The sequence below is a fragment of the Fukomys damarensis genome, unplaced genomic scaffold (assembly GCF_012274545.1).
Source record: "Fukomys damarensis isolate Sample0158 unplaced genomic scaffold, DMR_v1.0_HiC HiC_scaffold_23, whole genome shotgun sequence".
NCBI lineage: Eukaryota > Metazoa > Chordata > Mammalia > Rodentia > Bathyergidae > Fukomys > Fukomys damarensis.
The window spans coordinates 32554016-32572539 of NW_022900935.1; the positions used below are offsets into that span (position 1 = coordinate 32554016).

Below are 18524 nucleotides of genomic sequence, written 5' to 3' on the forward strand. Positions count from 1 at the left end.
GGGTCAGCCTTGTATGGGCCCACAGGCACTGTGGAGTCTGCTCACCGTCAGTGTGGGCCACACCCTTCTCCAAGGAGGCTCCCTGGTTTCTGGGGCCTCCCTGGCTGCACCCGCACACCCCATTCTGTCCCTCCATCTCTAGCCCTGCAGGATGCCCTGTGCTGTCCACTGCTCCGGATCCCTGGCATTCATGCTTCCTGGGTGGCTGTTGTTTCCCCTCTGACTTTCCTGGTCCTTCGACTCTCAGCCCTAAGGTCTTCAGGTCTTCAGTTATCCCCTTTCTGTCTGCCATGGGCAGGGTCCTTGTCTTGTGGGGTCACTGGGGGTGGTGCAGTGTGGTCAGTGCTGTAATAGGGACAGTGAGGCTGCAGGACCCTGGGAAGCCCTAACCTTCCTTGGCGAAGGTGGGGACAGGAAGATGAGAGGGAGGAGCAGGGGCTCAGGGGCAGATGAGACAGAGGGATTCTGGCGTCGACCTAATAGCAGAGGGCAGTTGTCGAAGGCCCTTGAGCAGAGGAGGTGCTGGTGAGGACTGTTCTTTAGGAAGGTCTGTGTGGTCCTAAGGGCAGAAAAAAGAGTGATGCCCATGGGGGAGGGCCAAGGTGGACTTGGCCAGGTCCCTGGGCAAAGTAGGACATGCTAAGTGGTTGAGGCTGTGGCTTTTCATTTTGGAACAACCCCATGGTGCAGGATGGAGCTGGGAGGAGGTACAGTGGCTGGAGGCCAAAGGACAGGCTGTGGGGTGTCCAGCCAGCACGCAGGCCCTGGGTACGCTGAGGTGGGAGGGTGAGGAGATCAAGGTGAAACCTGATGTCAAATTGCCCAGGTGCTCCGGCTTCCCTGGGCACTTGCACAAGGGCACCCTGGACTGGCCTTTCCCTCCGTGCCTGTCCCCAGCTGGGGCTGGACTGGTGGTCTCTCCTATTCTGATCCAGCAGGGCCCACGGCATGCTCTGCTGGGGCCTCCTGGGAGTCATCCAATTCAGCCAGCTCTGCTGTGGTCTGGGGCTGGGGCCTGGCCTGGCTGCTCTGAGAAAGGGCACCTCTCTGCCCTCTGGAGTGCTGGGCTGGCTCAGCTGCCTTGGTCCTCAGCTCTCTGGGGAGGAGTGGCCTTGCTCCAGGGTCTCATTGGCCAGGCCTAGCCTCGTGCTGGCAGCCAGCCCACCTCAGGCACAGTGCCTGGGAGCCCGAGGAATGAAGAGTCTGAGAGAATGTGCCCGGGCACTTGGGCTGCTCTGCACCCCTGCCCCCTGACTGGCTTCAGTGACAGTGAGGTCCAGTGTTCCGCAGGGCTCTGCAGCAGGGGTTGGCCTGGAACTCTGGTCCCAGGCAGGGATGGGGACCTTAGGGCCAGATGGGAGGCTTTCTCAGGGTCACACAGCCTGCGGGACAGGCTGAGCTCTGCACTCAGGTCTGCCTCTACTCCTCCCTCTGCAAATGCTGGGTGAGGCTCTACTGTGTGCCAGGTTCTTCTAGGACCACTTCATCTTCATTTTCTTGGCAGTTGGCCCAGAGCCCAGGGCAGTGGAGGTGCTTAGTGAAGGAAGAAAGGAAGGAGACAGGAATCCTGTCTGCAGGCACATGGAGTCCATTGGGAAGCTGGGACTCTGCTTTCCAGTACAGGAAGCAGGCAGCTTTCAGGAGTGGGGGCAACAGCAGAGAAGCAGGAAGAGGACTGGAGCTCAGGCTTGCTGGCATAGGCCCTGTCCATTCTCAGTTTCCTCATCTGTAAGATGGGCCTTCTGCCTTCCCTGTGAGGACCTGGGATGTGGGTGTGGCCAAGCGGGTTCCCAAGGTGCACCTCCAGCCCACCCAGAACTTTGGTTGCCTTCTTTGTTCTGCCCACTGTTCCTCTGCATTTTGCCTTCCAGGCCTCCTTAGCTCTCCCCAGGGCTTCTTCCTGGACTATTTTTTCCCAGAACTCCTGGCTTTCAGGGTTTGTGGCCTGCTTGCCTTCTCCCTCTCTGGCTCCCACACCCGGAAAGCCAACCACCCGCATCCACATCCAAGTGGGCCCCAGTGCACACCCAGGCTGGAAATACTCTGCTGCAGTTGCCATGGTGATGGGTCCTGCTGTCTGGACTGAAGCGGCCTTCAAGCTGCCTACCAGAGTCTGAAAGCGGGGCAGCCTGGCACCTCGCGGGCCTCCACCCAGGCTGAGAGCTCTGGGGCCATTGCTCTCTCCCCTAGGTGCTCAGCACTGTGCCTGATACCCAGGGGCTCTCGGAAATGGGCTGCAGCATTTCTGGGAACCTCAAGCAGGCCTGGTGCAAATCCTAGTCCTACCACTGTAGGGGTCTAGGACATGGAGCAAGTCATGGCATTGTCTTTTGAGGTTTTTTTTCTTTTCTTTCTTTCTTTCTTTTTTTTTTTAATTCTTTTGGTTTTTTGAGACAGGGTCTCACTATGTAATTGAGATTGACCTGGAACTCACTATGTAGTGCAGGCTGATCTTGAACTCATACGGATCCTCCTGCCTCAGCCTCCAGAGTGCTGGGATTATAGGCATGCGCCACCATGCCTGGCCCTTTTCTTTCTTTTTTTTTTTTTTTTTGGTACCGGGGATCAAACTCCGGACCTTGCACTTGCCAGGCAGGTAGCAGAACCACTGAACTAAATCCCTGGCCTGTCTTTTGAATTTTTGTTGAACTGGCTATGGGATCTTTGTGGGGAAATGGTCCAGAGCATGCAGACCCCAACAGAGGCCCAGCACCATTCCCACCCTGCAGCTGGGTGGCCTTGCTGCCTGGTCAGTGTGTGCTTTGCTGTGGCATTGGAGGTGCAGGGTCCTCCCTCCTCTTCCTCTCAATCCCAGGAGGCCCTGCAGGCAGCCAGTGTGCTGGGCAGGAGCTCAGACTCTCAGCCAGGCCTCTGGATGCCAGTCTAGTTTTGACACTCACCAGGGCCTCAATTTCCTCACCTGTAAGATGAGGATAATAACGTACCTGTCTCGAGGGTTTGTTGTATGAGTAAAGTGGAACGGGAACATGTCAGGTGCTTAGAGGAACACGTGACACTCAAGTGTAGACATTGTCTGTGACTCATCGCCACCACACAACTGGCCCTGGCTGTGAGAATCAGAACTCATGCGTCTGTCTTGAGTCCACAGTTAGAGTCCAAGGGCAGCTTGGAGAGAAAAGGAGTCAGGGCCCCCTGCTCCGCCTGGAGAAGCCCACCTCTCACGCAGGTATTTGAGCTTTCCCAGCTGGCAGCTGCCACAGACCTGGCCCAGATCCAGCCGCCAGGCAGTGGCTGCCCAGAACCCTCCTCGCCGAAGACCCACATGCTGAGGATGCTATCACACCAGAGGTTTTCCTGCCTCTGCCCTCTGCGGCACCCAGAGGCTGGGGAGGGCCGGTAGGGGTGACATCGGCTTTGCTGCAGGGACGGTGCCGGAGCTGTTGCTGTGTGCAGGCTCACTGCCTGTTGGGCTCCCTTCATGGAGGGGCTTTTGTCTTCCTCCTTTTCTTCCCTTCCCTCCTCTCCTTCCCTCCTTCCTTTCTCTCCTTTCCCTTCTTCCTTCACTCCCTTCCTTTCTCTTTTTCTTTCTGGCTAGATCGTCCTTTTTAAACACAAGCTGGCAATCCTCTCTTTTTGGTTGGAGTCTTTGCACAATTTGGATTTTTAAAACTTATCATTTTAAATATCATTTATTTATTTATTTTTGTACCGGGGATCGAACTCTGGTCCTTGCACTTGCGAGACAGGCGATGGCACCACTGAGCTAAATCCCCGGCCCGGCATCTTATTTTCTTTCTTTCTTTCTTTCTTTCTTTCTTTTTTTTTTTGTTTTGGCACCAGGGATCGAACCCGGGTCCTTGTGCTTGTGAGGCAGGTGACAGAACCACTGAGCTAGATCCCCAGCCCACCTTATTTTCAATAGTAACAAGTTTTACATTTATTAGATGTGGGAAAACAGGCTCTGCAGAGCAAGTTTGGGCTCTGGAAAAGTAAAAGTAGGAAAAGAAGTACAAGGGGGCTTGAGGGGGAATGGGGTGAAATAAAACAAAATTTATTTAAAAAAGAAAAAGGAGTACACCCTACAGCGTGAGGTTGTACCACCATGCAAGAGAACACAGTGGTGAAAACTCAGGGTGGATGGTCCACGCCTAGGCTGACGTCAGGTCTCGGTCATCCTATGGAAAACCTGCTTGAGTTTGAGAGAGAAGTCCACATGCAGGGCTTTGGGAACTCCTGGGCAGTGTGTCCCAGGATTTTGTAATCAACAAATCCTGCCTGCTTCCTCAGCCAGCTCTACCACTCCCTGCTTTCCTGCCTCATTCTCCCCTAAAAGATGCAGATCCCCAGAATTCTTCGTGGGGTGCTGGAGGTCTCTGTCTTCGTATAGCTACCTTCTGCTGGAGGGGTTATAGGTCCTACGTCCTAGGGGTTATGTGCTCTCTTTTACCTTGGGGTGCTGTGGTGCTTTGGTATGATTTGAAGAAAAAGAAAACAGCCCCTGGAGTTGAGCTTTTACTGGCCATTCCTTTGTTCTGCTTGAGCCATGCCTGTCTCCAAATTACCTGAATTTCAGCTGGGAAAAATGGGCCATGCACTCCCCACCCCCACCCCCATGGTGGGACACTAGGGAGCTGTTGCTGGTGCCAGGAGAAACTTTCCTGAGTTCCCCACCGCCTCCTGGCTGGATAGGCCGGATATGCTACTGGGTTTGGGGTGCTGGGGTCTCCTTCTAGAGGTGGTTTCTAGGTTCTTTCTGTCTTGACCAAAGCAGAAACGGTCACAAAGTTTTACATTTATTAAAGGTAGGAAAGTAAACAGGTTCTGCAGAGCAAGTTTGGGCCAAGTAAAAGTAGGAAAACAAGTGCACCCTGCAGCATGAGGGTGGGCCACTGTCCAAGAGAGAACGCAGTGGTCCAGTTTAAACATTAGTTTTAATTTTGCGGTATGGGGGATTGAACCCAGGGCCTTCACACTGAGCTGTATCCCCAGTCCTTTTTTATTTTTTATTTGCAGACAGGGTCTTGCTAAGTCACTAAATTGTCCAGGCCAGACTCAAACTTGTGATCCTTCTGCCTCAGCTTCCCAGAGTGCTGGGATGACAGGTGCACACCACCATGCCTGGCTCAATTTAAAACATTTTAAGTGTACAGTTCAGTGGTTTTCGGTATATTCATATTGAATGTGGAAACCGTCACTGCTAACCTTCTCCGGAACTTTCTCATCTTCCCGAACTGAAACTCCGAACCCATTAAGCAGCAGCTCTCCATTTCCTTCTCCCCTCACCCTTGGCTACTACCAAGCATCCTGCTATCTGTGTGGATGCACTTGACTTCTCTAAGAACCTCTCAAGAATGGAATCACATGTTCCTCCCATGAATGGACTCACATGTTTGTCCTTCTGTAACTGACATGTTTCGTTCACTTACACTGTCTTCAAGGTTCATCCGTTCGGGGGCATGGGCAGGATTTCCTTCCTTTTTAAGACCTAGGTGACATCTGATTGCACTGTCTGTTGCCCCCACATTTTGTAGAGAGGGCTATCTTTTAAGAATGGAGGGACAGCCGGGTGTGGTGGCGCATGCCTGTAATCCCAACACTTGGGAGGCTGAGGCAGGAGGATCGATGTGAGTTCGAGATCAGCCTTGGCTACATAGTGAGTTCCAGGTCAGTCTCAACTACATAGTGAGACCCTGTCTCAAAATAAAACAAAACAAAGCAAAACAAAAATAAGAATGGAGGTCCATCTAAAGCAAAACTTAACGAAGGGGCCTGGAACTGAAGTGAGGAGGTAGATTCTGTCTTCTTCTCCACCACCACCACCTTGGACTTGTTGGAGCTGTGGGCCAGAAGAAAATGAGGCCTAGGTGACATCCAGAGAGCGCTGGGCTCTGACATGGGCTAGAGGGTGGTGGCCCTGGGCTGCTGCTCTGCTCCCTCAGGCCCTGGGTCTCTGGTTGGGCAGAGCTGACTCTGTGTCCCCTCCTGCTCCCCAGGGCTTTGCCTCCGTGTTCTCGAGCCGCACATCCCGGAAGTCGGTCTCCCACGCGAGGGACGAGGACACCATGGCAGACAGCGAGGACGACCGGAACCCCACGGAGGTACAGATGAGCCAGCTGGTGCTGCCTTGCCATACCAACCAGCGCGGCGAGCTGAGTGTCGGGCAACTGCTCAAGTGGATCGACACCACGGCCTGCCTGTCTGGTAAAGCCCGGGTCCAGGGCAGAGGCTTCCGTTTTCAGAGGTGTCACTGTCCCCCTGAGGGCTGCACTTGTTCCTCCCTGGCCTTTGCTCATCCTGGCCCACCTGCCTGAAATGCCCTCAAAGATTCCTAGTGGTTGGGGCAGCCTGTCCCTCTCCCCAAGCCCCATGGCCCCTTGTGCCTGGGTCACACCCTGAGGCCCCAGCTTCCCTGCAGCCTCAGACCTGGTGGCTTCATGACTGGCTTGCAGGTGCTGAGCAGCGAGCAGGGCTGGGGCTGCCTGTTGTCCTCCCTCCTTCCATCTGAGCTGAGCTCACTTCATTCCTTTGGTTGGACCAGTGTTCTCAGGGAGCTCACAGCCTGCTGGGGTGAAAGGCCTCAAACCAGCCTTGGGGACAGGGAGGGTCTGCAGAGGGGCTCAGGCACCTGAGAGGGGTCCTGAAAGGACTAGGACAGCATGGTGTGGTCCCTCATTCAGTCCATGGCTGCTGACGAGGGTCTGCCGTGTGGCAGGCAGGGACAGTTCAGTCTTGAACAGGGTGGGCAACCTCACCCCCCGGCCCTGTGTAACTGACAGCCTAGCTGAAAGGAGGGACAATACACACGTGGGACCCAGGTGTATAAAACAGGCCAGGACGGTGGCGAAGGACCAGAAAGAAGGCAGTTGGGGGTGGCCTGGGCCCGGCACCAGAGGAGCTCTCGAGGAGGCGACATCTGATCAGAGCTGGGTGAGGTGGGAGGCTGCTAACATCTGGCTTTCTTCTCCCGTTGCCAGCTGAGAGGCACGCGGGCTGCCCCTGCGTCACAGCCTCCATGGACGACATCTATTTTGAGCACACCATTAGGTACGTGGCCCCTCCTGCTCCGAATCCTTCTGCTTTCCCCTCACGAGCCTGATCAGACGGTGTGCTGCCACGAGACTGGCCTCAGAGAACAGAAAAGGGCAGCCACTGGGGCAGAGGTCTGCAGTCTGGACAGTGGTGGGCTGGGAGCTGACCCCTGCCGGGTGCCTTGGGGTAGGGGCTCCCTTAGCCAGGATGGGGCCAGAAAAGTTGCTTCGGGTTTGGAGTTACACTTGCTGGAGTGCTGTGTGGCTTTGGGGAAGTCAGTCTGTGTCTCTGGGCCTTTGTTTTCAGACATTCTCTCTGGTCACAGGACTGCTGGGAGACCCCTAGGCAGGCACCGTACTGAGGCCAGAGTTGGAGGCTTGGGCCAGTCAACCTCTGTCCACCCTCCTGCAGGCGGAGAAGATGCCCTTAGCAAAGCAGGCCTGTTCAAGTTATTATTTTGTATGGCTATACTGGCTGGAAAGCAGTGCACATCTATAACCCAACACTCTGGGGGGCTGAGGCAGGAGTGGGAGGATTGCAAGTATGAGCCCAACCTGGGTGACTTGGGATTTAGCACAAATAAGTAAATAAATGTCTGTAGTTCGATGGTAGGGCACTTTTCTAGCGTGTGAGGCTCTGGGTATTGAAAACAGAGTGGAGGGAGGGAGGGAGGGAGAGAGAGAGATGAAGGGTCTTCATCACACTGCACAGAGCCTGGCTACTATGGCTTTGTCCTCAGAGCCAGCCCTGCTTCTGGGATGCGAGGAGCCCCGACAGGACAGGCAGCAGCGGATGTGCTCAGAGCTCTGATCTGGGTCTGTCCCTAACTCGCCTTTGGTACCTAGGCCATCAAGTGCCAGGGCTTATTCCTGACTGCCGGGTGCTCTGTGTCCCGGTTAAGGAGACTGTGTGGTCACCTGTCCTCCCCTGGTCGCCCTTTACTACGCACTTACTGTTAGGTGGGAGCCTTTCTGCTTGGGGAGCGGTCTCTGTTCCCAGGAGCTCCCAGGATGTAGGGGAGGCTGCTGGAGAAGCATCATTTCCGTTCAGAGTGGGCAGCTGGGGCTGGGGCTGGGGCTGAGCATGTGCTCAGCAAGCGCAAGACCCTGGCTTGACTCCCAGCCCGTGCAGCAGCAGAGACAAAAAAGCAGGCAGTTCTACCCCAACAATGAGCTCTGACATATGGATGCTTTCTCATACTGTTCTAAGTACTTTTTTACTTTAGAATAGTTTCAGATGTACAAAACAGGTTGTATCTCTGAAGACAGTGGAGTTCCCATACACCCCATACTCAATTCCCTTATTATTACCTTGCATCTAGAAGGTACCTTTGTGACAATTAATGAGCCAATGTTGATAGCTTATTTGCAAGGCTTTTTAAATGCATTAACTTATTTAACCCTCTGAACAACACTGTGAGGTCAGGGCTGTTAGAATCCTCGTTTTACGGAGGAGGAAACTGAGTTGCAAGAAGTGAGATAACTTGCTTAAGGTCAGCTAGTGGAGAAATAGGAGCTAGTCAGGCCCGGGCTGTTTTGCTCTTACGAAGTGGACTACATTTCCCATATATCTGGGAGTGGTCAAGGGGAGCTTCTTAGAGGAAGTTTGAGCTTGCTCTGTACACAGTGACAGTTTGGAGGCCTGTGGGGCCATGTCTGGGTCCCTTTCTTGGAGGAGCAGGGATTGAAAGGGCTGGGTGGGGGCAATGCATGAGCCAGTGCTGGGTAGAGTGCAGCCCCCTGGGATGAAGGTGAGTCTGGGCAGAGGAGGGGTGAGGAAGATCCTGGGAGAAGGGAAGGGCTGGAGGGGCCCGAGCCCGGTGGCAGGGAAGGGCCTGGCCACACCTGTGGTTAGCTGGGGTATTTTGTTTTTTTCTGCTCTCGTCGTTTAAAAATATTTCCCGACTGTGATATGGGGGCTTAATCCCAGTATTCTGGGAATTTGAAGCAGGAAGTTCACAAGTTCAAGTCCAGCCTGGGCAATTTTAGTGACATAGCGAGACCCTGTTTCATAATACAAAATAGAAAAAGAGCGGAGGATGTAGCTCAGCGGGAAGACCCTGGACTCAGTCTCCAGTACTACAAAAAAGCAAAACCAAAACATGGGATAAACAAGAAGAAGAACAACAACAATACTCCAAAATTCCTGAATGTATTTTAGGGAATATGAACTGGGGGAGCTAGAGAGGAGGAGGGGGAGAGGGAGCCGTGGGAAGAAGGGTGACGCATTTCTCTTTTCACACCGTATCTTTCTGTTTGCGGTGCTGGGGATTGAACCGAGGGCCTTGTACGTGCTAGGCAAGTGCTCTACCACTGAGATCCCTCCCAGATTTCCTTTTGGTGCCATAGAAAGTGAACTTTTATTTTTGCAGCAGTCCCGCTTTATGTGCAGGATTGTGTTCCAAGACCCCCCGTGGGTACCTGAACCCATGGGCAGTATCCCCTTTTTTTTTTTTTTTTTCTTTTTCTTTTGTACCACGGATCGAACTTTGCAAGGCAGGTGGTAAAACCACTGAGCTAAATCCCTGGCTATGGGCAGTGTCAAACCCCATGCAGACGATGTTTTTTCCTATACGTGCAAAACTATGACCAAGCTTAAATTAGGCATAGGAAGATATTAACTGCAATAGTTGATAATAAAATAGAATAACTATAGCAGTATACTTTAATAAATGTTATTAAAAATTGCAAATTGCCTATTTCTGAAACTTTTCATTTGGTATTTTCAGACCACAGTTAACTGCAGGTAAGTGAAACCAGAGATAAGGTAGGGAGTGTATTGTACTTTGAGGGGGACCATAGAATTTCGTCTTTCTAATTTTTATGGTACCAGGGATCAAACTCAGGACCTTGAGCTTGTGATGCAGGCAGTGGCACTATTGAGCTAAATCCCTGGCCTCTCTTCTTTCTAATTTTTGATCATAACAACTTCTAAACATATAGAAAGTCCAGTGAAGTCGGGCGTGGTGGTACATGCCTGTAATGCCAGCACTTGGGAGGCTGAGGCAGGAGGATCGCTGTGAGTTCGAGACCAGCCTGGGCTACATAGTGAGTTCCAGGGCAATCTCAACTACAAAAAAAAAAAAAAAAAAAAAAAAAAAAAAAAAAAAAAAAAAACCAAAAAAAGAAGGAAAGAAAAAAAAGAAAGTCCAGTGAAATGGTGACCATTTCTAAGAGCCAATAATTAACATTTTGCTAAATTTGCTTCATCTCTATATAGATAAGGACATCTCTCCCTCTGATACTTTATTCCTCAGCTTGTATCTCCTAAAGCAGAACCTTCCTTTGCATCCTAACCACGACTCCTGCCGAAAACATTCACAGTGAACAGCCAGTGTTGGCCAACGAGAACAGGTCTAAGTAACTGAGCTCCTGTTGTGGGCTGGGCCTGCACGTGGCTGGGTCACGCTGCCTCACAACTGACGCTTAGCAGCACGGGCAGTAGTCGTGCATTCTCCACACTTTACATGTGGGAAAACACGTGGAGAGGTGAAGGGATCCGCCCAGGGTCACACGGTATAGCGAGACACAGTCAGGGTTGAGCCTGATGGAACCCAAGCCAGCGTCTGACCAAGAGGCCCCTGGGAAGGAACCTTCCTAGGCTTGGGCCGAGCAGTGTTATTTGAGGAGTAAGAGTCACCACAGGGGTCGGGGATTTAGCTCAGTGGTGTCACTTCTGCCTGGCAGGTGTAAGGTCCTGAGTTTGATATCCGGTACCAAAAAAAAAAAAAAAAGTATCACCACCTTATCCTTCACACTTAAGGTGCGGAGATGAAAGGACTTCTCAAGGTTGCTCAGCCTCCTGCCCCTGACCCCCTCAGCCTTGGGTACTCTGCGCTGCCTCTGAGTAGGCATGGGGCTGGCTAGGTGGCCTCATGGGGACTTGTGTGGATGTGGGAGTCAGCCAGGGGTCAGGCTGCATCAGAGAGCATGGGGCTGGTAGACCACACAGCCAGTCTAGTATCTGACTCTGCCGCTTTTAGCTGGGGGCCTTGGACAGATGCCTTAGCCTCTGATGCACAGTCCCCCTAACCCTATCTGCCCAGCTTGTGCGGAGGCGGGAATGAGGCTGGTGCCTCTCCAGACACACGGCAGGTGCTCTCTCATGGTCTCCATTTGCCTGCTCTCGTTCCCGTCACACTGGGTGGACAGTGCAGGATTCCTGAGCTCAGCCGGCCCAGTGTATGGGGGACCCACCCTGTGTGACGTGCTAGGGAGCAAAGCACAGGGCCACCGAGTCAGTGGGGTTCATCCCCAGCACCATGGAAACAGCAGAACACCACTGCTCTTCCCGTGGATCTTAGGATGGTGACGGACAGAGGCACAGTGGGGTGGGGGGTGTCTCCCGAGGGGCACGGAGAGCAGGGGCCCAGCTTGAGGAGGGAATGGGGAGCCAAGAGCAAGAAGACAACCTTAACTGGACCAGGGGAGCAGGGAAAGAGGGAGAGAAGAGGGTGTGAGTGAAATCGGGCCACTTCTCAGCCTCAGCTTCCCCACCTGAGAAACGGGGTGAAGACCCTGTCTCTGCGAGCCCCGAGGTTCCTGCCAGTGCCCCCAGCAGAGGCTCCTGTCCCTCCCCTGTGCTCTAGGGAAGGCTCACCTCCTGCTTTCCTCCCCCAGTGTCGGACAAGTGGTGAACATCAAGGCCAAGGTGAACCGGGCCTTCAACTCCAGCATGGAGGTGTGTGGGGGCCCTGTGGGGTGGGGCTGGGCTGTTGTCCTCCTCTCCTTCCTACAGCCCCAGTCCTGGCGCATTCATGTCCAGGGCCCTGATTGGGGTAGCAGAGTCCTGAGAGGCTGGCGGGACCAAGAGGAGCCAAAGATCTACCTGACCAACATCCTATGGCACAGAGGGGAATGGAGGCCCAGGAAGGGGCAGGGACTTGGGGGTCCAGCCCAGGTCCTGTCTCCAGCAGCAGGTGTCAGGGGAATGGAGGGAAGACAGCTGCTGGTTCTGGTTGGGAGGCAGGGAGAGTGCTGGGCTTTTGGTTCACCTCTGTCTTCTCATCTGTAAAATGGGAACATATTCTTCTGTTGCAGGGGCATGGGGGGTTTGATGAGCAGACTTAGTGGGGAGCTCTGGCAGTTTCTACTTCCCCCAGGGACTCAGGCCCAAGTGGCTTCCTCCAGCTGGGCCACCAGTTCCTGAGGGCTCATAAAGGCCCACTGTGCCTCTGGACCCCCCCATCAGTGCCCAGGGGCCCCCAGGAACCCCTAGGGGTCCATCTTTAAATCTCACCAACACATTTCCTCCCAAAAGCCTCTGAAGGACTGTGTCATTTTAGTTTTCTCAGTATCCTTTACAGACGAGGAAACTGAGGCTTGGGGAAGGGAAGGGACTTGGCCCAGGTGCTCCGGGGAGCCGGGAGCAGGGCCAGAACCAACCTAGGTCTCTGGCCTTCGGGACCTGGCAGGTGATACAGAAAGATCAGAGACTGGGCCTGGTGGGCTTTTCCCGTCTCGTCCACCTGGGGCCCCGATGTCACGGGCTCCGTTTCTTCCTCGTGCTCTTGCCTGCACTTCGTCTCCAGGTGGGAATCCAGGTGGCCTCCGAGGACCTGTGCTCTGACAAGCAGTGGACTGTGTGCAAGGCCCTGGCCACCTTTGTGGCCCACCAGCAATTGTCCAAGGTAGCTGGCTGCCGCCGCCCCTCAGTACCACCTGTCATGGCGGGCTCCGAGAGGACACCCTGGCCATCCAACCCCTCCTTCCCCACCTCCCTGCACATCACAGGTGGAACGGCCTTAGAACAACCTCACCTTCCACAGTGACCCTCTGTTCTCTGGATCCTTTGCCCAAGGAGGGTTTCGGAGGAGTGGATGATGAATAGGGATTAGCAGTCCAGAGGGAAGCAGGCAGAGAGGGGCCCAGCCAGGGGGTGTCAGCCTCGGGAGTGTGGGGGTGCTGTTCCGGGACACTTGTCCCCAGCGCCCCACCGTCCCCTGGCCACCAGGTGAAGCTGAAGCAGATCACCCCGCGCACAGAGGAGGAGAAGACGGAGCACAGCGTGGCTGCAGAGCGCCGACGCATGCGGCTGCTCTACGCTGACACCATCAAGGACCTCCTGGCCAACTGCACCATTAAGGACGGTGAGCGGCCGCTGTGAACACAGGGAGGGCTGCAGGGGCCTCACTTGCGGCTGCCCAGGCCCCCCGACCAGACAGGGAAGAATCCCCCTACCGTGTTCCTGGGCCCCTCTGGGCCCTAGGGTCTCCTCCAGGAAAGGAGGTGCTTGGGCTTTTTCCCAGTGGCCAGACTGGGAAGAGTGAGCGAGGCTGTGGGAAATCCCTTTGTTGGCCACAGCAGTGCGGAGGTGCTTGGGGAGGTGGTGCCCAGCGAGATAAGCTGTGAGGCTCGGTAGTTTGGAAAAGCACTGCGATTATGTGTGTGTGTGTGCCTATTTCCCATTTCCCAAAGAAGATAGAGATAAGAAGTGAGACTCCCTCCCACCCCAGAACCCACATCCCGGTTTTGAGTATCTTCCCAGAAGTGCTCCCTGAATATTTCAGCGTCCAATGTCTTCTTTAGCCCCCTGTTCTTACCCAGGAGGGAGCTACGGCACACGTTCTGTAGCTTGATTTCCTCCCTAAAATGTCTCTTGGAGGTGGCTCTGGATCAGCACACAAAGATCTCCTTCGGAGGAGGAGGGTGCTGTCAGGTGGAGAGAGGAGGAGAGGTTTCCAAGAGAGGGCACAGTCTGGGTGTGGGCGGGGGTTTCCTTACTAGTCTCTAGGGTTATCCACTTGGGGGTCTTGCTTGAAACCCCGGGAGGAAACTTCAGCACAAGCAAAGCCATTCAGCTGCCTGGGTGGGGATCATAGCCAGCTGAGCTCCCAGTCCTTGGCCCCCCGGGTCCCCTCCATCTCATCACAGCCCCACTGAATCCCCCCTGACCCAGGCAGCTGGGTGCCATCGCCTGCTTCCTGGCCCAGCTGTCCCTGTATTCACTCTGTGTGGCACCACAGTGGGGTGTGCGCCCTCCCATATGACCCCTCTAACCCCAGCCACACTTTACCTGGCGCGAGTGTGAGCACTGTTGGGATGGAATCAACACCTGCGCTGTGGGCAGGGGGCAGGTGTGGCCCAGAGGGTTCCTGTGCTTGGCCCAAGGTCATACACCCTGAGTGGGGAGTTCTGGGATTCAGACCAGACTCAAAGTGGGGGTCCTGTCCACCGCCTGTGACAGGCTTGTGTTCCTCGTCTGTGTCCTCTGCCCCTTGCCCAGGACTGGCTTGTGCCTCCTGCTTACTCAGTGTCATGGGGCCCCAGGATTGCCTGGGGGGACCTCTCACCTCCCCTCCTCCTGCCCTGGCCAGACCCTGAGAGCAAGGACTGTAGCCGTATGGTGCCGGCCGAGAAGACCCGGGTGGAGAGTGTGGAGCTGGTCTTGCCACCCCATGCCAATCACCAGGGAAACACTTTTGGGGGCCAGATCATGGCCTGGATGGAGAATGTGGCCACCATTGCAGCCAGGTGAGGGTGTGGCCTCTTCTTTGCTCCCCTGTTGTTGCCATTCAAGGCTTCAGAAGCTCTGTTAGGGTTTTCTCAGGGCTTTCCCTGAGAGAAACGATTTCCTGGCAGCTGGCCATTCATTCTTCTACTCATAAATTCTATCACAGTCCCCTTGGCTTCCCGGGCAAGCCTCCCCTTGGTCAACTTTGGGTTGGGGATGTAGCTCAGTGGTAGAACACTTGCCTAGCATGCGCCAGGCCATGGGTTCAATCCCTAGCACTGCAAAAACAAAAAACAAACAAACCCTTGGGCTGGGGATTTAGCTCAGTGGCACTGTGCCTGCCTCACAAGTGCAAGGTCCTGTATTCGATCCCTGGTACCAAAACCAAAACAATAAAACAAAAGCCCCAGAAACCCGTAATTTGGCCTTGCCTGCACCCTTCCTGATAAATGTACTCCTTGGAAGCAGCCACTGGCCGTTCCCTGTCCCACCCACCACTTCTAGCCCTGCCTTGCTTCTCCGTGTGACATCCTGCAGCCCACTGTGCTCTGCCTGCTGGCAGCCTGCCCGCCCCCTGCCTGGCCAAGCTGCCCCTGACTCTTCCTCCTAGTGGTGAAAGCGATTTCTGTTTTCCATCATCTGGGATCTCTGCCCTTGTTCAGGGCTGTTAAGCATCGGATGACAGCAGCCACTCCCGAGTTGACACTTTAGAGCCGCCATGACTTTGTCCTTGCTGCTCCCTCTCCATGCCCTCCTCTGCTAGGCGATTCTGCCTCATCCTGGGGGCCTTGCCAGGCAGCCTGAGCTCTGTGACTGACCTGGGGAGACAGTGGGGAAGCAGCGCTGTTCTGCAGCCTGGGCTGGGAGCGCTGTACGCTCTCAGGGCTGAGGGGTGAGATGCGGTGGGCAGGCAGGGAAGGCTTCCTGGAGGGGGAGCACCGGCTTGAATGGCTGGAACTTTGGGGAGGGGAGACTTCCGGGCGGTGGGACAGCAGGTGTTAAGTCCTGTCCTGGACTTCCTTCTGCTGTCCTGGACGCCGCTCCTTCCCAGCCCTGCACGTACACCTCAGTGTGGGAGCTGTGAGTGGGGACTTTAAGGCTGTCCTCTGAGGAGAGCTGTCCCTGGGCCGGTCCCAGCAGTCTGCCAGGTTCCAGGCTGGGTTGGGGAGAAGGCTGGCTCCGCAGCCCTGGGGTGTCTCTCCTGTCCCCTCAGCCGCCTCTGCCGGGCCCACCCCACGCTGAAGGCCATCGAGATGTTCCACTTCCGGGGCCCATCCCAGGTCGGGGACCGCCTTGTGCTCAAGGCCATCGTGAACAACGCCTTCAAGCACAGGTGAGGGGTGGGTGCCGAGGGTGCCCTGCCCGGGCTGGGCCCCCTCATCTGTGCTAGTATGCATAGCTCCTGAGGACCCTTCTGTGCTCCCCGGGGCTCACTGGCCTGTCAGGGTCCCTCCCTTGGACTCCCCTGCCGGTGGGCACACTGTGCATTCAGTGTATCGCCCCCGTGGGTGAGGCCGGCCACCCCAGCTGGCAGGTGCAGTCTGCCCAGCACAGGTTTGCCATCACCAGACCCTCTCCCTGCTTGGCTCTGTGACCCTGGGCAAATTGTGGCCCGGTCTCAGTCTTTGTCTCCCCATTTGTATTCAGTGCACATTCTGTGATCACAGAACTTCCTAAGATGTGGTGAATAGTAGTGGCTATGGGTATTTATTTATGCAGTAGTGGGATTGAACTCAGGGCCTTCACAGGGAGCAACATCCCTATCCCTTTTTTTATTTTTATTTTGAGACAAGATTTTGCTAAGTTGGCTAGGCCGTACTCAAATTTAAGATCCTCCTGCCTCAGCCTCTCAGAATGCTGGGATTCCAGACCTATGCCACCATGCCCAGCTGTGGCTGCCCTTTTATAATTAATAAAGGTAATAAGCCATGCATAGATGGCAGCAATGGAGAACCTCTATAACAAGTGATGTTCCTAATTCATCCAGCCACCTCCCCTGGCGGCCTGTGTCCTCTTGGACCCTTTGAGGTTAGAATTGCGTTCTCTTTGCTTCCTCATTTGTTGTTTGCTCCCCTGGTGTTAGCCCATGTACTGGACAGGTTTACTCACATCTGTGTCCCCAGACCGGGCACACAGTAGGTGCTCTGTAAACACGGATGGGCAGGGTGCCTCTGGGGCCCCGCCAGTAGGACTGTGGTCCAGGAAGCAGGAAGAACCGCAGGGCAGTGTGTGCATGTGTGTGTGCATCTGTGTGTTCTGTGTGTACCGTGCATGTGCACGTGTGGCCCTGGGGACCTCTGTCCTCCTCCCCACCAGCATGGAGGTGGGCGTGTGTGTGGAGGCCTATCGCCAGGAGGCCGAGCCCCGCTGGCGGCACATCAACAGTGCCTTCATGACCTTCGTGGTCCTGGACACAGACGATCAGCCCCAGAAGCTGCCCTGGATCCAGCCCCAGCCTGGGGTAAGTGGAGGCAGCGCCCTGCCCACCTTAGCTCCCCCCTCGGCCCTGTGCCAGGAATGGGGCCCTTGGTGAGCTGCAGTGCCATCTGGAAGTGGTGCCACTGCAGCCCCTGCCTCCAGGTCTGTGGGGAACCGGGGGAACGCGGGGGTCACAGCCAGGGGCCTGGGCTAAAGGCTGTGGCTGGAGAAAGGCTGCTCCCGTTTCCTGTGGGCAGGGGGTGACTTGGCAAGGCCCCTCTCTGCGGGAAGGTCCCGCCCTGCCCACCCGCCTCCTGGCTGATGCAGCCACCTTAGCCCGTGTCTGGTGTGGAGCTGGGCAGTGGCGGTGGTTAGTGGTGGAGGGGACCGAGGGGAGCTGAGCCACATCACCTTCCCAGGTACTTCCTAGGTGTGTACTCTACCACTGAGCTGCAGCCCCATCTCTTTTTGCTTTTTATTTTGAAACAGGGTCTTGCTAGGTTGCCCAGGCTGGCCCTAGGATTGGCAGTCCTCCTGCCTCAGCCTCCCAAGTAGCTGTAATCACAGGCACACGCTAGCTAGCACTTGCCTTCCACACTCATGCATGGGGACTTCCGAGGTGATGGTGATGAGGGTGTGCTCTGAGTGAGGCCCTCTGTGTTCTGCTCCATACTGTGTTCCAGGCCACTCCAGCCTCTCAGACTTGCTTTCCCCGTCTGTGCTGTGGAGAGAGTGTGTGCCAGCTCTGGGACTTGCCATAGGAGTGGGCAGCCTTCTCAAGGGCCCAGTCCAGAGCAAAGCCTGGGTGCACAGGCCGGGGCAGTGGTGCCCTCTGAGGGTCCCTCTGTGATGGGGGACATTGAGGCCCGGTGAGGGGAGGTGGTTTTCCCGCCGTCACTCAGGGCCTCCCAGGGGAGTTGGGGCTACAGCTGGTGCTCAGCACTTTCCTGGCCAGGATCCTTTGACTCCAGCTCCCTGGTGAGACCCAGGCTCCTGCCGGGGCTGCAGGGCTCCCTGGCTGTCCGTGTGCCACATCCTGTCCCTGTTTCCTCCCCAGGAGGGTGAGCGGAGGTATCGAGAGGCCAGCGCCAGGAAGAAGATCCGCCTGGACAGGTGAGTGGGGTGGGCCGTGGGGGCGCACACGTGTGGGGCTGTGCCCGGTGCTAAGACCCTGGGGCACTGTGATCTGTGGGCCTGCCGAGCCCTGGCCTAGGCCCCTATCACCCACACACCCATTCCTGTTGGCGCCTTTCACAGCTGGCTTGTGATCCGTAATGCAGGCCCTGACATGGGGGCAGAGGGGATTGATGGCTCTCCCACCAGCACCCAGACAGGTGGCACCAACAGCCAGCCAGGGCAGGTGATTGTAAATCCTGTGTTTTTCTATTGGCAGAGAAAGGCAGACAGGTTGAGAGAGGACATACAGGTGCTCAGGCCGTGAGTCTAGTGTGTCCAACTCTGCTGTGGGAAAGCCTTGCAACTGCAGGGTGCTGAGAACATGCCAGGCACACAGGCCCTGTGAATCAGGAAAGTGTGCAGTGGAGCTGTAAGCCCAGAAGGCTGGGAGGCTGACGCAGGAGGATCTCAAGTTTAAACCCAGCTGGGTAACTTAGTGATTTAATGATACCTGTCTCAAAAAAAGGAGGGGGGCTGGGAATGCAGCT

At 55.5% G+C, this 18524-nt stretch overlaps 1 protein-coding gene across 1 annotated transcript in view; it reads left to right on the top strand.

The window, feature by feature from the left end:
- The window catches only part of Acot11 (acyl-CoA thioesterase 11), a 42520-nt gene that overhangs the window by 15385 nt on the left and 8611 nt on the right, over window positions 1-18524 (top strand). Inside the window, exons 2-10 of the mRNA XM_010610381.3 lie at window positions 5955-6162; window positions 6936-7005; window positions 11610-11670; window positions 12521-12619; window positions 12943-13078; window positions 14306-14462; window positions 15656-15775; window positions 16759-16903; window positions 17918-17973. Coding sequence (XP_010608683.1) covers window positions 5955-6162; window positions 6936-7005; window positions 11610-11670; window positions 12521-12619; window positions 12943-13078; window positions 14306-14462; window positions 15656-15775; window positions 16759-16903; window positions 17918-17973 — 1052 coding nt within the window. The remainder of the gene's footprint in view (window positions 1-5954; window positions 6163-6935; window positions 7006-11609; window positions 11671-12520; window positions 12620-12942; window positions 13079-14305; window positions 14463-15655; window positions 15776-16758; window positions 16904-17917; window positions 17974-18524) is intronic.